Source organism: Trichosurus vulpecula, chromosome 8 (assembly GCF_011100635.1).
Source record: "Trichosurus vulpecula isolate mTriVul1 chromosome 8, mTriVul1.pri, whole genome shotgun sequence".
NCBI classification, from domain to species: Eukaryota; Metazoa; Chordata; class Mammalia; order Diprotodontia; family Phalangeridae; genus Trichosurus; species Trichosurus vulpecula.
Window position 1 is genome coordinate 252390661 of NC_050580.1, and position 18279 is coordinate 252408939.

The 18279-nt window shown below is 39.8% G+C and overlaps 1 protein-coding gene across 4 annotated transcripts in view; it reads right to left on the bottom strand.

Annotated features, from left to right (window-relative positions):
* Positions 1-18279, bottom strand: part of TTC7B (tetratricopeptide repeat domain 7B) — a 333472-nt gene that overhangs the window by 241908 nt on the left and 73285 nt on the right. For all 4 annotated transcript variants that reach the window (XM_036735890.1, XM_036735889.1, XM_036735888.1 and 1 more), the window contains one exon: positions 13894-14015. In XM_036735890.1, the coding sequence (XP_036591785.1) occupies positions 13894-14015 (122 nt within the window). The remainder of the gene's footprint in view (positions 1-13893; positions 14016-18279) is intronic.

Consider the following 18279-nt stretch of genomic DNA (forward strand, 5'->3'; position numbering starts at 1 on the left):
AATAGATCCAGGAGAGATCATTTAAAAGCCATAACCAAAAAAAGATCATCTTTCAAGAAATTATCATAGAGAAGTGCCCTGATATTCTAGAACAGAGGGTAAAATAGAAATTGAAAGACTCTATCTATCACCTCTTGAAAGAGATCCCAAAATGGAAACTCCCAGGAATATTATAGCGAAATTCCAGAATTTTCAGGTCAAGGAGAAAATATTGCAAGCAGTCAGAAAGAAACAATTCCAGTGCCCAAGATGGCAGCCGGAAAGCAGTAACTTGCATAAGCTCCCTGCCAGGTCCCTCCAAAAACCTATAAAAAATGGCTCTGAACAAATCCTAGAACTGCAGAACCCACAAAATAGCAGAGGAACACAGGGATCCTGACCAGGACAGCCTGGATGGTCGCTGGATGAGGTCTATCACGCATGGAGCCGGGGGTGGAGGAGAGCGGAGCCCGGCATGGGCGGCAGCAAGACCAACCAGACCAGGAGCCAGGTAGAACGGGCCCTAGCACCCTGAATCAGCAAGCTGTGGCAGTTACCAGGCTTCTCAACCCACAAACACCTAAGACAACAGAGAAGGTTAGTGGGAAAAGCTGCGGAGGACAGAGTGGAAGGAGTTCGCGGTTCAGCCACCACCCCAGGGACAGCGGGGGTGGTGCAGCTACAGCACTACAACTGCAGTTGCTTCCGGCCCCAGGCCCACCTGGTGGGAGGAATTAATTGGCAGATCAGAGCAGGAGTGCACGGCCTGCTTAAGATCCCAGTCAGGTCCTGGCTGGCAGGTCTTGGGGAAGGAGGAGTGCTGGTGTGGCAGAGTTGGCTGTATAGAAACAGCTCTGAAAACAACAGCGCATCCCCTCAAGCTTGGAACAAAAGTACTCTTTACAAGCAGTCATACCCTGACAAAAAACTCAAGGGTCAAGTAAGTTGGCTGGGAACATGGCCAGGCAGAGAAAATGCTCTCAGATTCAGACTCAGACTTTGGAATCTTTCTTTGGTGACAAAGAAGACCAAAACATACAGCCAGAAGAAGTCAACAAAGACAAAGAGCCTACATCAAAAGCCTCCAAGAAAAAACATGAACTGGTCTCAGGCCATGGAAGAGCTCAAAAAGGATTTGGAAAAGCAAGTTAGAGAAGTAGAGGAAAAATTGGGAAGAGAAATGAGAAGGATGCGAGAAAACCATGAAAAGCAAGTCAATGACTTGCTAAAGGAGACCCAAAAAAATACTGAAAAAAATATTGATGAAAACAACACCTTAAAAAACAGACTAACTCAAATGGCAAAAGAGCTCCAAAAAGCCAATGAGGAGAAGAATGCCCTGAAAGGCAGAATTAGCCAAATGGAAAAGAAGGTCCAAAAGACCACTGAAGAAAATACTACCTTAAAAATTAGATTGGAGTAAGTGGAAGCTAGTGACTTGATGAGAAATCAAGATATTATAAAACAGAAACAAAGGAATGAAAAAGTGGAAGACAATGTGAAATATCTCATTGGAAAAACCACTGACCTGGAAAATAGATCCAGGAGAGATAATTTAAAAATTACTGGACTACCTGAAAGCCATGATCAAAAAAAGAGCCTAGATATCATCTTTCAAGAAATTATCAAGGAGAACTGCCCTGATATTCTAGACCCAGAGGGTAAAATAGAAATTGAAAAAATCCACTGATCGCCTCCTCAAAAAGATCCCAAAAAGAAAACTCCTAGGAATATTGTTGCCAAATTCCAGAGCTCCCAGGTCAAGGAGAAAATACTGCAAGCAGCCAGAAAAAAACAATTTGAGTATTGTGGAAAAACAATCCGGATAACATAGGATCTAGCAGCTTCTACATAAGGGATCGAAGGGCTTGGAACACGATATTCTGGAGGTCAATGGAGGTAGGATTAAAACCAAGAATCAGGTACCCAGCAAAACTGAGTATCATGCTCCAAGGCAAAATATGGACTTTCAACAAAACAGGGGACTTTCAAGCCTTCTCAATGAAAAGATCAGAGCTGAGCAGAAAATGTGACTTTCAAACACAAGAATCAAGAGAAGCATGAAAAGGTAAACAAGAAAGAGAAATCATAAGGGACTTACTAAAGTTGAACTGTTTTGTTTACATTCCTACATGGAAAGATGATGTGTATGATTCACGAGACCTCAGTATTAGAGTAGCTGAAAGGAATATGTACATATATGTGTATGTATATATATAGATAGATATTTATGTGTGTGTATATATATACATGTGTGTATGTGTGTATATATGTAGGTGTGTATAAGTATATGTACATATATGTATATATGTGTGTGTATATGTATGCACACATATATTCATATATTCATATATATATATATATATATATGGACAGAGGGCACGGGGTGAGTTGAATATGAAGGGATGATATCTAAAAAAATCAAATTAAGGGATAAGAGAGGAATATATTGAGAGAGGGAGAACGGGAGAGATAGAATGGGGTAAATTATCTCGCATAAAAGTGGCAAGAAAAAGCAGTTCTGTAGGAAGGGAAGAGGGGGCAGGTGAGAGGGAATGAGTAAATCTTCCTCTCATCGGATTTGACCTGAGAAGGGAACACCATACACACTCAATTGGGTATCTTACCCCACAGGAAAGAAGAAGGAAGAAGATAAAAAAAGGGGGGATGATAGAAGGGAGGGAAGATGGGGGTGGAGGTAAACAAAAACAAACACTTTCAAAAAGGGACAGGGTCAAGGGAGAAAATTCAATAAAGGGGGATAGGTTAGGAAGGAGCAAAACATAGTTAGTCTTTCAGAACATGAGTATTGTGGAAGAGTTTTACATAATGATACGCATGTGGCCTATGTTGAATTGCTTGCCTTCTTAGGGAGGGTGGGTGGGGAGGGAAGAGGGGAGAGAATTTGGAACTCAAAGTTTTAAAAACAAAGGTTCAAAAACAAACAAAAAAAAGGTTTTTGCATGCAACTAGGAAATAAGATACAAATGCAATGGGGCATAGAAATTTATCTTGCCCTACAAGTGAAGAAGGGAAAGGGGGATGGGAGGGGAGTGGGGTGACAGAAGGAAGGGCTGACTGGAGAATGGGGCAACCAGAATATATGTCATCTTGGAGTGGGTGGGAGGGTAGAAATGGGGAGAAAATTCTTAATTCAAACTCTTGTGAAAATCAATGCTGAAAACTAAATATATTAAATAAATTAAATTTAAAAAAAAAGAAAGAAACAATTCAAGTATTATGGAGCCACAATCAAGATAACACAAGATTTAGCAACTTCTACATGGGATCGGGGCTTAGAATATGATATTCTAGACATCAAAGGAGCTAGGATTAAAACCAAGAATCACTTACCCACCAAAACTGAGTGTAATCCATGAGGGGGGAAAATGATATTCAATGACATAAAAGAATTTAATGCATTCTTGAGGAAAAAACAGAGCTAAATAGAAAATGTGACTTTCAAATACAAGACTCAAGAGAAGCATGAAAAGATAAATAGGAAAGAGAAATCATAAGGGACTTATTAAAGTTGAACTGTTTACATTCCGACATGAAAAGATGATATTTGTAACCCATGAGACCTTTCTCATTATTAGGATAGTTGGAGGGAATATATATAGACACAGAGCACAGGGCGATTGAATATGAAGGGATGATATCTAAAAAATAAAATTAAGGAACGAGAAAGAAGAATGTACTGGGAGAAGGAGAAAGGGAGAGGTACAATGGGGTAAATTATCTCACATAAAAGAGGCAAAAAAAAAGCTTTTATAGTGGAGGGGAAGAAGGGAGAGGTGAAATGAACCTTATACTCATCAGAATTGGCTTAAGGAGGGAATAACATACACGCTCAATTGTGTATGGAAATCTACCTTACTCTACAGGAAAGTAGGGGTGAACGGGATAAGAGAGAGGGGGTGATTGAAGGGAGGGCAGATTGGGAGAGGCGGTAATCAGAAGGAATGTCATATGATTAGGGATAGTATTTTACACTTAGAAAATAAACCTTTATTATGCCAGTTAGATGGCAGAACTATTTTTAACCCTTAAAAAAAAACCCTTTATCATTTCTTTTTTAGTGGTACAAAGACTCAGCCCAAATCCGTTTTAATGAAACACAGGCCAGACAATTGCTTTATTATTCTTTAATAATATCACACTTTGGGGTGGGGAAATGTTTTTTCTCTGGTTTTAATTATCAAACTCCAGGATCACTGTTTTCAATAATGGATTATATGAAGCATTATTTTAGAAGAGGAGATAATTGCTTTTCTGTGTGTTTCATAAATGCTAGCACTTAAAAGGCATTAGAAACCGCAGCAGTCTAAAACCTTTATGAACCTTTAGCAAGATAATACATCCCTATTTCACTGTCCTTCATTTCAGTAAAACAAATGGAGTGGAATTTTTTTAGTTTAGAAAAAAAATTAGTCAGTGAATTAATTAGTTGTCTAATTGAATTGGTTGGCCCAATTTGCATAAAAGTATCTTGCTTAGACTCTCTTACCCAGCTGCCTACCTTTTCTGGAAGGCATGATACAATGCTGTCAGTCACTGACTATATCTTAATATGGACTCTTTTAAAAACATCCTTCTATGCCATATCAGAACTGCAGAATATATGACATATTCCAGCTGAATTTATGCTTAGGGCAGTAATTCTAAACTTCATGGGCTTGTGATACCCTGTCTTCACTAATTTAATTTTGTAGCTTTATTCTTTCTCCCCACTTCTTCTAACATCTCTCATTAACTTCCCCATCTGCCACACAAAGCCATTAGAGATTTAGCTGCTTCTTCACTGTGCGTGGACCTACATGAGGAGGCACTAATGCTGCTTCCTCATGTTTCTAGATATTCTGAGAAGTAGTCCTGTATAATCTGAATAACCCAGCAAAGGACAGTCAGGGACAGAGTCTTCAACTGGACCTTTAACTACACATTCACAAAGTCACTGAAACCCAGAGTTGAAGCAGACCTTGAGGGCCACCTGGTACAAGCTTTACCTGAACATCAATTCCTTTTACAACAGACCTAACAAGGCCTCATTCAGCCTTTGCTTGAGGATTTTAGTAAAGGGAAATCTACCTCCCAACACAATCCATTTTTCTTCTGGCTAGCTCGAATTGTTAGGAATTTTTTCCTTCACATCAAACTCGAATTTGCTTTTTTATGATTTTAACTTATTGTTCCTACATATGTACCGTACTAACATACTATCTGTGACTTGTGAAAGGTCAAGTCACATCAAGTCAACAAGCATCTATTAAGCTCCTATTATGCACTGGGCACCATTCTAAATACTGGAAATACAAAGAAAGGCAAAGGACAGTCCTTACTCTTCAGTAGCTCACAGTCTAATGGGGGAGGCAACATGCAAACAACTATATATAAGGAGACACACACATGCGGCAAGCACTCAATTGTGTACGTTTGTGTATGATAAACTGGGAATAATCTCTGAGAAAAGACTATTGTTTGAATGTTGAATGTAATGTAACTGTGAAGTTTTTTTTTAACCAAAGTACATACAACTTTACATCTATCCCCAGTCAATTTAAACTTATTTGATTGATTGAATTGATCTATTATCAGTCTATCAAGATCTTCATGTATTTGGATTCCACCATCTAACAAGAAAGGTAACCTTTCTTGCTTCGGATCATCTGAAGATTTGATGAGCATCCCATGTAAGCCTTTATCTAAGTCACTGATAACAAGTTAAACAATACTGGGCCATGCACAGATTCTTGGGTCATGTGACTGAGAATCCTCTTCCAAGGGGATGAACACCACTGATGAGTACTCTGGGTCCAGTCATTCAACTATTCTAAATCTACCTAACTTCAGTGGAGAGAAACAAATAACAAAAGTAATTCAAGAACAGTAACTACTATTACACTTAACTCCTATCTGTACAATGCTTTAAGCATTACAAAGAGCATTCGCCACAACAGTTCTGTGAAATAGGTGGTACAGCACAGCATAGGAAAAAAAAACCAGAAAGATGCAATGTGCGACACCTGTACCTCCTCCCTCCTGGGATGGTAACAGAAATTTGAAGATCTTCCCCATCCATCAATAGGCCTATGGGACCTGCCTACGTCACCTGTGGTGGGAGGAGTTTGCTGAATGAGTAGGACCAGAAGGGTGCAGCAGGAAATGCTCAGAGCAGTTAGAGCTGAGGGAGATGGAGGAGGTGCTAGCTGTGCTTGTGAGTGTGTTTGTGGGAAGGTCCCAGCAGGGGAGAAGGTTATGGGATGGAGTGGCTCCCTGCTGTGATAATGTGTATTAACCTCTTTGCTACTTGGACAGATTGGACTTACTGGTTTTGGGACTGGATTTTCTGGTATCTGAAAAAATGTTCTGCTTCTGTCTTCTCTATGGAGAGTCTGTTATATTTTGCAATTTAGAACCATTCCGGCATACTCATAACAATCACAACTATTGTGAATATTGCCTTGGTGATATGCCTCCTCTACCCAGAAGTTAGGTGGGGGTGTCCTCTCGGGAGCTATGCTTCCTTATAATTTTGCAACACTCACTTTACATAGTTATAGTCAGTGGGCATAATGCTTTCTTGGCTCTGCTTACTTCATCCTGCATCAGTTCGTTTAGATCTTCTTAATCATCACTTCTTACTACACGGTAATACGGCATTACATTCAGGTACCACAGTTTGTTTAGCCATTCCCCACCTGACGGCATCTCCTTTGTTTCCAATTCTTTGCTATCATGAAAAAGAACTGCTAAAAATATTTTGGAGTATTTGGTAACTTTCTTATCAGTGGCCTCCTTGGAGAAGAAACCAACTAATGGTATCTCTGGATCAAAGGGTATGGACATTTTAGTCTCTTTATTTGCATAATTTCAAAGTGCTTTCCAAAACTCACTTAACGTATCTCTGTCTCTCCTTCCTTGTGATCAAAAACATACAATTGTAAGATAATTAACCAGGACATAGAATGTAATCAGTAGCAACAGAACCTTCTGAATCTATAACCTCTGCCTCCTCAATAAGGCCCATGCTGTAGACATTTGATATGACATATTGTCATAGACATTTTAAAAACCAAGGTATGTACCTTTTTGTTCACCTTTCCCTTCAAAGGCATCAGTAAATCTCGCTCAATCACTTAACTGTCTTCATCTTAGTTCCTATTCCAAGGATCACCCCAGGAAACGGTGTGTCAAAAATACTACAGCCACACACACACACACACACACACACAGACACACACACACACACACACACACAGACACACACACACACACGAGTGACTGAATGAAACTGAATACAACGCAACTGAATCAGATTAAAATGTAATTGGGAAAATTTAACAAAACAAAAAAACACAGATAATGTTATTATGTGGTTTTCTAAAGACAAGACAGTGTGCAAGGAACCTTAAGTACAGCTAAGTGGCTCTCTCTCTATCTGAGTTTGACACCACTGCTCCAGGACACTCAACCATGCGATCAGTAGTCATTATCTCCCAGGTAGTTCTTTCAGGAATCAGTTTCTGAAAACAAACGAGGTGATGCATCCTGAAAAAGAAGGCAAACTGTATGTTCAGGAGCAACTATGCCCTGAAAAAAAAACTGGCCCAAAAGAAACCAACTTAATCTCTATGAGTTCATTTTTAAAAAAAATCTTATTTTATTATTCATCCTGGTAACAGTAAAGACCTTAACTGTTGAAAAGGAACAAAGAAGCATGAAATGCCTTCAGTTTTCTTCGTTAATTAGAGGTACTTAAATGTTTTTAAAATCCCATAAACTGAATAATTCACATTCACTCCATGGAAACTATAGTTGTAATCACTCAAAGAGCATTTTTCTCTCACACAGATGCCTGCACTAGAAACCTGGGTTAAATTCCATGTCACTCCTTGGGAGTTTTATGCAATGTAAGAAATTACACTACAGTCACAACTGAATCTGACCCTTGTTTTTCTATCCTGAAAACCCCATCTTAATGATTGGTTATTAAGTGCCATCCAAACAAATTGTTCTCAATCTTCAACATAATTCACTTAAATTAGTGGCTGACCAGATAAGCAATCATTTTAAATGTCTGTTTATACAAACACAAATTAATCTGTTTAAAGAGTTTCTATATGAAGATGAACAATAAAAATGAAAAACAGTCCATTTTTTCAAGAATCTCTTTTTCAACTGAAACACAACTTTGGTTGCATCTCCATTTCTACAGAATCAACTGGCCAATTAGTCAGCATCATATTGGTCTAAATACAAATTACACTTTCCCCCAAATCAGGCTTACACAAACTAGCCTATAATGTCTTTTCAGTGTACAAATATATACTTTTTTTTTCCTTTCAATGAGAGTACATTTTAGGAATGCAGTCTATCTCAGGGTGGCCTATATTAAAACCAATATGGTAATTACTATTATGCACCCACTACGACCAAGCCATACAATAAAATAAGGAGGTAGGCTTTGCCCTTTGATGGTCTCTAGTCTAAGACTCCACTTACCACTAAGGCATAAAATATTTCCTCATTTATTCAACAAACATTATTAAGCACTCACTCAGCTCTGTGCAATAGGTTAAGTGCCAAGGGAACCCTGTCTCTGCAATCAAGGAGTTTAGAATCTAATGGAGATATTAAGATCAGAGCATCACAGAGCTGCAAGAACCTTAAAAGTCATGTGGTCCAACTGCCTCCCCTTAACCCTTCCCCAACTCTACAGTCTGCAAGATGAAATCAACTCTGGCAATCACAACTCAACACTCTACGCCCCTGCCCACACCCCACTGGAAAGGGTGGGCTTCTCCCAGATCCTCCACCATTTAAAGACGGTACCTAGGGAATGCACCTCAGTTATTTCCTACCCTGCTACTTTGCCATGCTTCATCATCTCTAGAAACTCAGCAGTCTGCTACATGAAATCAAGTCTAAAACTCTTACCTCCTCAGGCGCCTGAACCAGACACCCTGCTCCTACCCCCTTTCAGCTTTTTTATGTCTTCCCCCATTAGATTGTAATCTTCTTGAAGGCAAGGACTGTCTTATACTCTTTGTATACCAGTACTCAGCACAGTGCCTAGGACACTCAATAAATTATTATTTTTTATTTAAAATATTTCATTTATTCCCTCAATTACATGTTAAAACAATTTTTAACATTTGGGCTTTTTTTAAATTTTGAGTTTCAAATTCTATCTCTCCCTCCTTCCCTTCCCCCATTCCTGAGATGATAAACAATAAGAAATAGATTGTACATGTACAATAACACAAAACATGTCCATATTAGTCAATATAAATTATTATTTATACACAAACTTGTATACACATTAGAATATTCTAAACACATAAGAGCACAAAGTGTTACAAAATCATATGAGGGAGAACAATCATGCCAGCTTGGGGGAAGGGACCAAAGAAATAATTAGGGAAAGTTAAAGAAATGTCATATGAGCTGAGTGAGCATGGACAGGATAATGGGATATTAACAGATGGAGATGTATGTAGGTATTCCTGAGGTAAAAAATACCATGAAATACAAGCCTGAGGAAGAAAAAGCATGGCACATCACAGAACCACTAAATGTCAGGCCTCAGAGATGATCTAGTCTGAACCTATTATAAAGAGGAGAGAAATGAGGCCTTGATAAATTCAATGACTTGCTTAAGGAAACAAAGCTAGTTAGATCCAGAGTCAGAATGTTTGAAGCATGATAAATAGTCTAATTTTGCTAGAATGCATACTGCATTCAAGGGAGTAAACTGAAATAAAGTTAGGAAGGTAGCTTAGAGCCCAACTGTGAAAGGTCTTGAATGCCCACGTATTCACAGCTTCCTCCAACCAGCAAGTTTCTTGCCACCTGAAGCTAGAAGATGAGCAGATGGGCGTACACTCCAAAACTGGTCACGCAGGGACTGAAGGGATAACACTTAGATTTAATTCCACAAATATTTATTTCAACCAGCTGTCCTCTCCTTCCAATGAAGACAGGAAAAGAAGGAACTGACCTCTCTTGTAGCATGAATGACTTGGCTAAGATATAGATGGATAGGATAGACAGAGCTTTTATGATACTGATTATGTTAATGATAACATAGGCTATGGAATCTCCTTATGAATCTGAAGGGGAAAAAAAAAGACAGTTCTTTTGTATGGTTTAGGGTTATCCACTTTTAGAGACTTCTCACCTTCCCTCTTCACCCACTGCCTAGAGGATACATACAAACTCCTTAGCCTGGATTTCAAGGCTCACCACAACCTGACGTCGAGCTACCATTCCAGCCACATTTCATTCTATGCTTCCATGCTCTCCATTAGCTATTCTCTGACCTAGTTTTGCCCTCTCACATTTGAGCAGGCCATCCATGCCTGGCACCTGAAACATACTTCCTTCTTTCCTCAGCCCCACTTTTTGAAATCTTGACTTTCCTTCAAGGCTGAGCTCAGGTAGTATTTCTATGGATTCTTTCCCGAAGACCCCAGTTAAAAGGAACCCCAGGTCTGCCTTTAGCTAGCTATAAGACCTTGACAACTCACTTCAGCTCACAAGGACTTCCAAATTACCAAAAAGGAGGTTGGACTGGATGATAGACATGAACTGAATTAAATGATATCCAAGGTCCTTATAAATTCCTCAATCTCACCCTTCAAATTCTGTCTGAGCCTCTCCTTTGCATTTATCATATATGCCTTGCAAATGGTAACATCTTAAAGGCAAGGGCTATTTAAATTTTCTCTATAACCCCAGTGTCCTGCATATGATAGGTATGTAATGAATGTTTGAAAATTTGAATTGAATTTTGAAGGAGTAAGGACGGACAAGATAAATTCTTAAGGTACTTTCCAAATACGGTACTATGGAATGATTAAGGTTTCCCAGCACTAACAAAGGTATAGTAGTATTCTGGGGCCGACTCAATAAGTAGATAAATCTCAGGGTTGCCTATTTGGCAATCACTTCAAGACAAGATGAGAGGTAATAAGGGAAAAGATCAGTTACTATAAGTCCAGTGAATGCTGGCAGTAACATCCATGAAGCTGGAAGAAATATTTCTCAAGGATAAGGTGTCCTCTATAACTCTCTCTCTTTTATTTGTTAAACTCCTGTTGCCACATTTTCCACAACTGAAAAAAAAATCAACCAAATCCCCCATCTGTCTCCCTTCATTCCAGGAACACAGAGGAACTGGAAGTTTTTTGTAACACCAAAAATAAAATATCAGCCAATTCAGAGGACATGAAGATGATGTGGGGGCGAGGCAAAGAGGAAAACAGGAAAATGTAAACAGGAACTCTACAGTGAAAACCCTTCATCATTATTAGCAATATCAACTCTGAATATTAAAATCATTTAGTCTGATTGCTGCCACAGCAATGCTTGCAGCATTTTGAATACTGACCTGCTGGTAATCTGTTTGATCATCAAACCGAAAACCCCTCCAGACTGGGCCTCTCTGGAGCCACCAACACTCAGCTCCTTCATGCCAACATGGAGACACTCACCCTAAGACTACAACGACAAATTTCTGCCATGCACGGCTTTTAGGCCACTTTCAAAACCACTTATGTTAAGGCAGATCGAAAAGGACAAGTTGAAGGACTGCTGTCTCTCCCCACAGTGTTGTGTCATATTATACCTAGACTCAATGGTCAAAGCAAACATACATCACCATCACCAAGCAGCTGGAATTCAAAATCCAACATTGAGTGTCACCGAGCACTAGTAGGGAAAAAACTTAAACCCTTTAAAATGTTTAAATTTCCTTAATACCATGTTAATGGGTTGTATAGTATGAGTTGAGGGAGAAGAGACATCATGGAGTTAATCCACCATTTGTTAGTCTATTAACAGCAAAACTCTATTCTTCTAAAATATGTAGTTGGCACATACAGTCAGCATGTCAAGGAAATAGACTGGAATCTGGAACATCCTTGCTTCCTCTTCCCCCCATCTCATATTTCCCATCCTCAATCACTGAATTTCAGGAGACGATAACATTTCTAAGACCCAAATGAATGAAGCCCTTCCCTTAGAAGTTTGTCATTTCCTTAACATTGCTTACCGCTTGTCAGAGTTGAAGAAAAGAACAAGAAGGGGATATTGGGAGGTTTTTTGTGATAAAAAGTCTTTTAATTTGAGAAAGTAGAAAAATGGAAGAGCAATGTGTTCCATTTTCCCCTACCCACTATTTGTAATAGCAAATAAGCTAGAATATAATATCGGGATCAGGAGTCATGCATTTCTCTATCTCAATCTATTGCAGATGAGATCAAACTCAGGAAGCATTTTCATGCCAAAGCCAACAGTTTCAAATCTTGGAGCTTTTATCTCAAGTTTGCTTACTGGATCCTCTCAAACCCAATCTGTAATAAGAGACTAGTTTTCCCCACACTACAGAGTTCTCTTTATTAAAAAAAAAAAAAAACCTAGGTCTCCACTCCTTGCCCAGGCTGGAAGTGCAAAGGAGACTCACAGGCCCAGTCTCACTACTGATTGCCACAAGAGCTCTGACCCAATTCTTTTCCAACCAGGGCCAGCTCACTCCTTCCATAGACAATCTGATGGCCCCCTAATCCCAGGGACTCACCAAATTAATGGCAAACTAAGTGTGGATACTCAATCAGCATGGCCAGGGCAGCTCAGAATTCCTGAGCACAAGAGAGCCTCCAGCCTCAGCTTCCCTGGTGGTGGGGGCCACAGACATGCCTAGCCAAGGACTTATCTTTATTTGGAAAATAGCAGCTACTGCTCTTCCACTCTAGAAAAAGAATACATGCTGGCTCTGGGCCATCCGTACAAATAAAATCTTGGCTTCTGCAAACTGCGCCCCAAGTTTTGAAGCTCTTAAAAATGAAGAGAAGGATGGACACCTTTGTTCATTTTGTGAGAACTGGAATTTATGTCCTTTCTGCCTTACAAAGCACGCTTTATTATATTCTAGAGAAAGGCTATAAGAGCTACAAAGGATATCCCATGCAAAGCCTAAAAGGGACTAGAGGTGATATAACCAAGAATGTCCCGATACATACTGTTGGTCTTCATGTACATCTATCCTGCAGCACATTGTTAAAATAGGCAACAATGGAAAAGATTTGGAAAGAAGATTATGACATTTATCACATGACTTTTGGTACAATATGAACCATCTAAACCAAATGCTTTAGAATAGTGGTGTCAAAGTCAAACAGAAACATAACTGGGGCCATGTGCTGACTTACAAAACTGTGAGTTACAGTATCTATGTCGTATTGCATCTTTATTTATTTTGTTAAACATTTCCCAATTGCCTTTTAATCTGGTTCTATAGCACTCAGGAGTTTTGTTGGACCCAAGAGGCAAGGGCAGCAAGTCTGACACCTCTGCTTTAGATAATCAGCAACGTCACAATTATCACACACTTAAGTTTTAAAATAATGGCTTTAAGAGATATTGGCAATGCCCAACGTGTATGTATGTGGGACTCTTCACTTCATTTATATTCTAAGTGGCTGAGACTAGGTAGAGCCTGTATACTACATGGCAGTACCAGTGTACAAAGGGAGGAGTTCCACAAGCCAAGAGAAAAGGTTCCCAAAGAAGGTTCCCTTCTTCCTTCAAGTGATAAGGGCCTTCGCTGTGCTACAACCCACGAGGAAAGCCTACCCAATCCCTCCTGCACCCATGCCATCCTTGACTGCCTGACATGCCTTCTCTGCCTGTTCCCATCCTCCAGTGCCACACATCTAGTACAGGCAATGCCAGGGCCAACAAGGAATAATGAGCTGGGCTCTTTTTCCATGATTTTTACACAGCTGCCACAAATTAGTTCATATTTTAAACAGCTTACTTAGTACAGAAATTAATCTGAAGGCAGCAGAACAGGGTTTCCTATTTTTAGCCATTAGAAGGAGCAGAGCTAGGAAGGGACAAAAATCTTACCCATTTTTGAAGTAAAGGACATGGGCTCTCTGTAGTCCTGTTTCTAGGAAAAAACCTAGTTCTTGATCATGGAGTGTAGGGCCAGGCTTAGGACTTCTATTCTGAATATTGGTAATAAGTACCTGGAGGGAGAGAAAAGAAAGAAAGGAATTAAAGCATATTCTATAAGTCCACTTCCTTTCTAGGCAAAACTACAAAATGTTTAAAAATCTAGTTCAAGATTTAAAAAGTAAATGCACAGACCCAGATTCAGGGCTGGCCACCAGTAATACGAAGCAAAGTAAGAAGGCTTTTCTAAGCCAAGCGCACAAACAAAACCCATCCACATGATATGAAGCCCAATAAGGCTGACACAGAAGTGGAGCCTGGGGTGAATGACAGAAGAAGAGGAGAAGATGGTCTTGAGGAAGAGCAAATGAAGTGGAAGAGCTCCTTGGGAAACAGTGACAGGGTCACAGAGCTCTGAGTCCCAAGCGAAGGGCAGAAGTAGTCCTTAGCCCCAAGAGGGATGATACTCAAGTTGGAAGGAGCTATCAAAGCGAGGCTCTGACCCCCTTACAGACACAGTCAGAAGCAGGAGCTTCCCACAGAAGCACAGGACATGGAAGGGACCTTATCAATCCTATAACCCAATACCCAATACCCTCATTTACCGCTAAATAAACAGGCTCAGAGAGAAGAAGCAATTGTGCCCAAGGTCACAGATAGGTCAAAAAAGGGGAGGGCAAAAAAAAAAGAAGCCAAGTATATGCCTTGGCTTACCTCTTAACTGAGGAATGGTTTTTATAAAATATGAAACATGAACTATAAAGTGAAAAGTCCTAACAAGCAAAGCATGGTATATGAATGTTTTAATGAAATATTATTGCACTGTAAAGAAGGATAAAAAAGATGATTTCAGAGAATCTTAGGTGGTATGAACTGGCACCAAGTGAAATGAGCGATAACCAAGGGAATAATATACAAGGACAACCACACGGTAAAGAAGAAACTTAGAAGGAGGTAAGAACTCTAATCAAAGCAATGACTAACCACATTTCCAGAGCACCTCTGATAAAACATTTTACCCCCCACATGACAGAGGGGTGACAGACCCAGAGATCCACATTTTAGACACACCCACTGTGTGAATTCATCTTAAATGACTATGCTCATTTGCTACCAGAATTTTATTTTTGTTTTGCTTTTTTTTTGCTTTCTCTCTGTTAATTGGGAGGTTGGGGGAGAGGGAGAGTTAGCAATAAATGATGCCAAAAAAAGAGGGCCACTGAAACATTTTTTACTTCAATGTAGAGAAGGAAATTCAGAAGGAAGGAAAGATAACCAAGATAATTTTAAAAGTAATTTGTAAAATGTATTATGTATTTTTTTTAAATTAAGCATTTATGAAATAGAGATTTGTAGCTTCATATAGAATCCTCCTTTGTATTCTGCTTTGAGTATGGAAATTCTTCCTTTGTATGTATTTCAGTTCAGAATTTAAAGAAATTAATTTAAAAACCATCAATACAGGTGGGTAAAAGCATTTATCACTGCTCCTCACACTAAGCAGACTGATTTAAACTTGTAAGGCAAAAGGCTCAAGATGCAGGAATGATGGTGAAGTAACATCACAAGTCAAACATAACCGGTTCTGAGGGTCATTCAGAGAAAGTAACCCGCAGCACTTCTCACACACTGGTTGACATTTCCTTATGGAACAATCTGCTTGAATTTTAATGAAACAACTTCTTAAACATTCAGGGAAAGTTTTGCCCTAAAAACAGAAGAAACATTCAAGAGTAAGGAAGAGAGGAACAGAGGGAGAGAGAGGAAGGGAGTGAAGGAAGGAAGACCTATTAAGTGCAACTATTATCTCAGATACTGCGCAAATATTATCTAATTTGATCCTCACAGCAAGCCTGGAAAGTACATGCTATTATAACCCTCATTTTACAGATGAGGAAACCGAGGCAGACAGAGTGACTTGCCCAGGGTCACAGGGTCAGTAAGTGCCTGAGGCCAGATATGAACTAACGTGTTCCTAACTCCAGGTCCAGCACTCTATTCAATGGGCCATCTAGCTGCCAAATTTATAAGCAAACATATGCAAGTATCTCTTATCCTAAGTCTCTAAATATACAGTTAAGGCAAGAATAGCATTTAAATAAATTGCAACCTATTTATTACCTACTTTAAATCAAAGATTTACCTTTTTTAAATAGAGGGAATTTCAGAGTTGGAAAGTACCCTACCAGTCATCTATTTGAGCTTCTACCTGAAATAAGTGTCCCATCTACAATATCTCCAAGAAAAGGTCTGTTGCTATCCAATTCTTTGAGTCGTGTCCAGCTCTTCGTGACTCCATTTGGGGTTTTCCTGTCAAAGATACTGGAGTGGTTTGCCATTTCCTTTTCCAGCTCATCTGACAGATGAGGAAACTGAGAAAAACAGGATTAAGTAAATTGCCCAGTGTCACACGGCTAGGAAGTGTCTGGGGCTGGATTGGAACTCAGGAAGGTGAGTCTCCCTGACTCCAGCTCAGCACTCTAGCCACTGCACCACCCAGCTGCCCTGCAACAAATGTTTACACAGCCTCCGTCTGAATGCCTCTAGTGAGAAAGAACTCACTTTTTACAGCCAGGTAACACAGCTTTCTGAAATCTCCAACTACTGATCAAATCCAAAATATTACAGATATCTTCAAGTCTTAAAAACAGGCAGCTAAGTGTTACAGAAGGAGCATTGGACTTTAAACCAGAATTTCTGCTCATAGTATGGTTTATGAGTGGGGTGACTGTAAGCAGATCACTTCACTTTCTTAGTGTCCTCATCTACAAAATATGGATTTAAAATACTTGTATGACCTAATATTTTTGGTGAGGAAAAAAATTTAAACCATAAAGTCCAATCAATTAGGGAATAGCTGAAGAAAGTATGCTATACAAATATAATGGGATATTACTGTGCCATGAAAAAAGGTAAATGGGATGAATTCAGAGAAAGCTGGGAAATCTTTATGAACTAATACAGAGTAAAGTGGGCAGAATTAGAAAACAATTTATTCAACAACACTATGTAAGACTTAAGAACTCTGATCGATGACCAACCATGACTCTAGAGGACCAAAGGTGAAGAAGGTTACCTACTTCCTGACAGACAGGCGATGGGCTTGGACTCAAGACATATGTTTTCAGACAAAGCCAATGTATTTTGCTTGGTTTGTTTTTTGTTTAAAAAAAACTACAATGGGTGGGGGGAAGTTTAGTAGGAAGAGAGTTGTGACAATTGAGGCCAAAAAGAAAGGAAGAAAGAAAAGGTCATGGAAGCATTTTTATATGCACAGAAGAGATCAGAAGGAATTTCAGAAAAAAGTTACAGATAAGCAGAACAGGTTTTGAAAACCCAGGCTATAGATTCATATAGTATATATAATCATAGATTCATATAAAATCCTATTTTTCTATTCTTCATATATGGAAATGATGTTGTTTTGGGGGGGGTTTGTCAACTTAAAAATAACCAAAAATAAAAATCATTTAAACCACAAAGGCCCCAGCCAAAGCCAGATACAGTCGTAATTGGAGCCTATGATATCCAGGGAGGTAGCCCAGGTTGCACCTGCTCACCGAGGTGGGAAGAACAGTTCACAGAAGGCCAGCTCTGCCCTGGGGCTCCACAACCCCTGCCAGGGGCAGCCCTGGCAGCCTGCGCCCAGCCTCACAACCTGGCCCCAACCAGACTGAGCCTATTGATTGGATCTGAGTGGGATGGGCACAGTCCAGTCTGATAGAAGAGAAGGCCCTGATGCTGGCTTGTGCTGCGGCTGGTAGGGATGAGAAAATGGCAGTGAGCTGTGCCACCTGGTTGGCAAAGCATCAGGCTCTACTGACACTGCAACTTAGATCAGAGGTCTGTCTCAAACAGGAGATCAAGTTATGGGTGGGTGTAGAGGATGCCCAGATGCACACTATTCACATCTGGCTGATGGTTCAGCCCAACATGACAGTGCTTCTCTGAAAAATATGACGTGGGCTTCAGAGACCTTGCTCTACAGTCTCAGGATCCACAAGAGCCCCGAGCCACAGAGTCTCAAGAAAAAGTCCCGTCTGAGGATGCTGGAACTACTGCTCCCTCTACTGTGGAAGCAGCACCTTTAAGAAAAGTATGTGAGGAAGAAAGCAGAACCAGAACAACTTCTTAAACAAAAACAAGAGTTAAGGAAAATAACTCAGAGGGCCAGGCAGCTAGGTGGCAAAGTGGATAGAGCATCAGCCTTAGAGTCAGGAAGACCTAAGTCCAAACCCAACCTCAGGCACTTACTAGCTACGAGACCCTGGGCAAATCACTACCCAATTTGCCTCCAAAAAAAAAGAAAACAATTCAGAAAGACTTGATTATGTATCA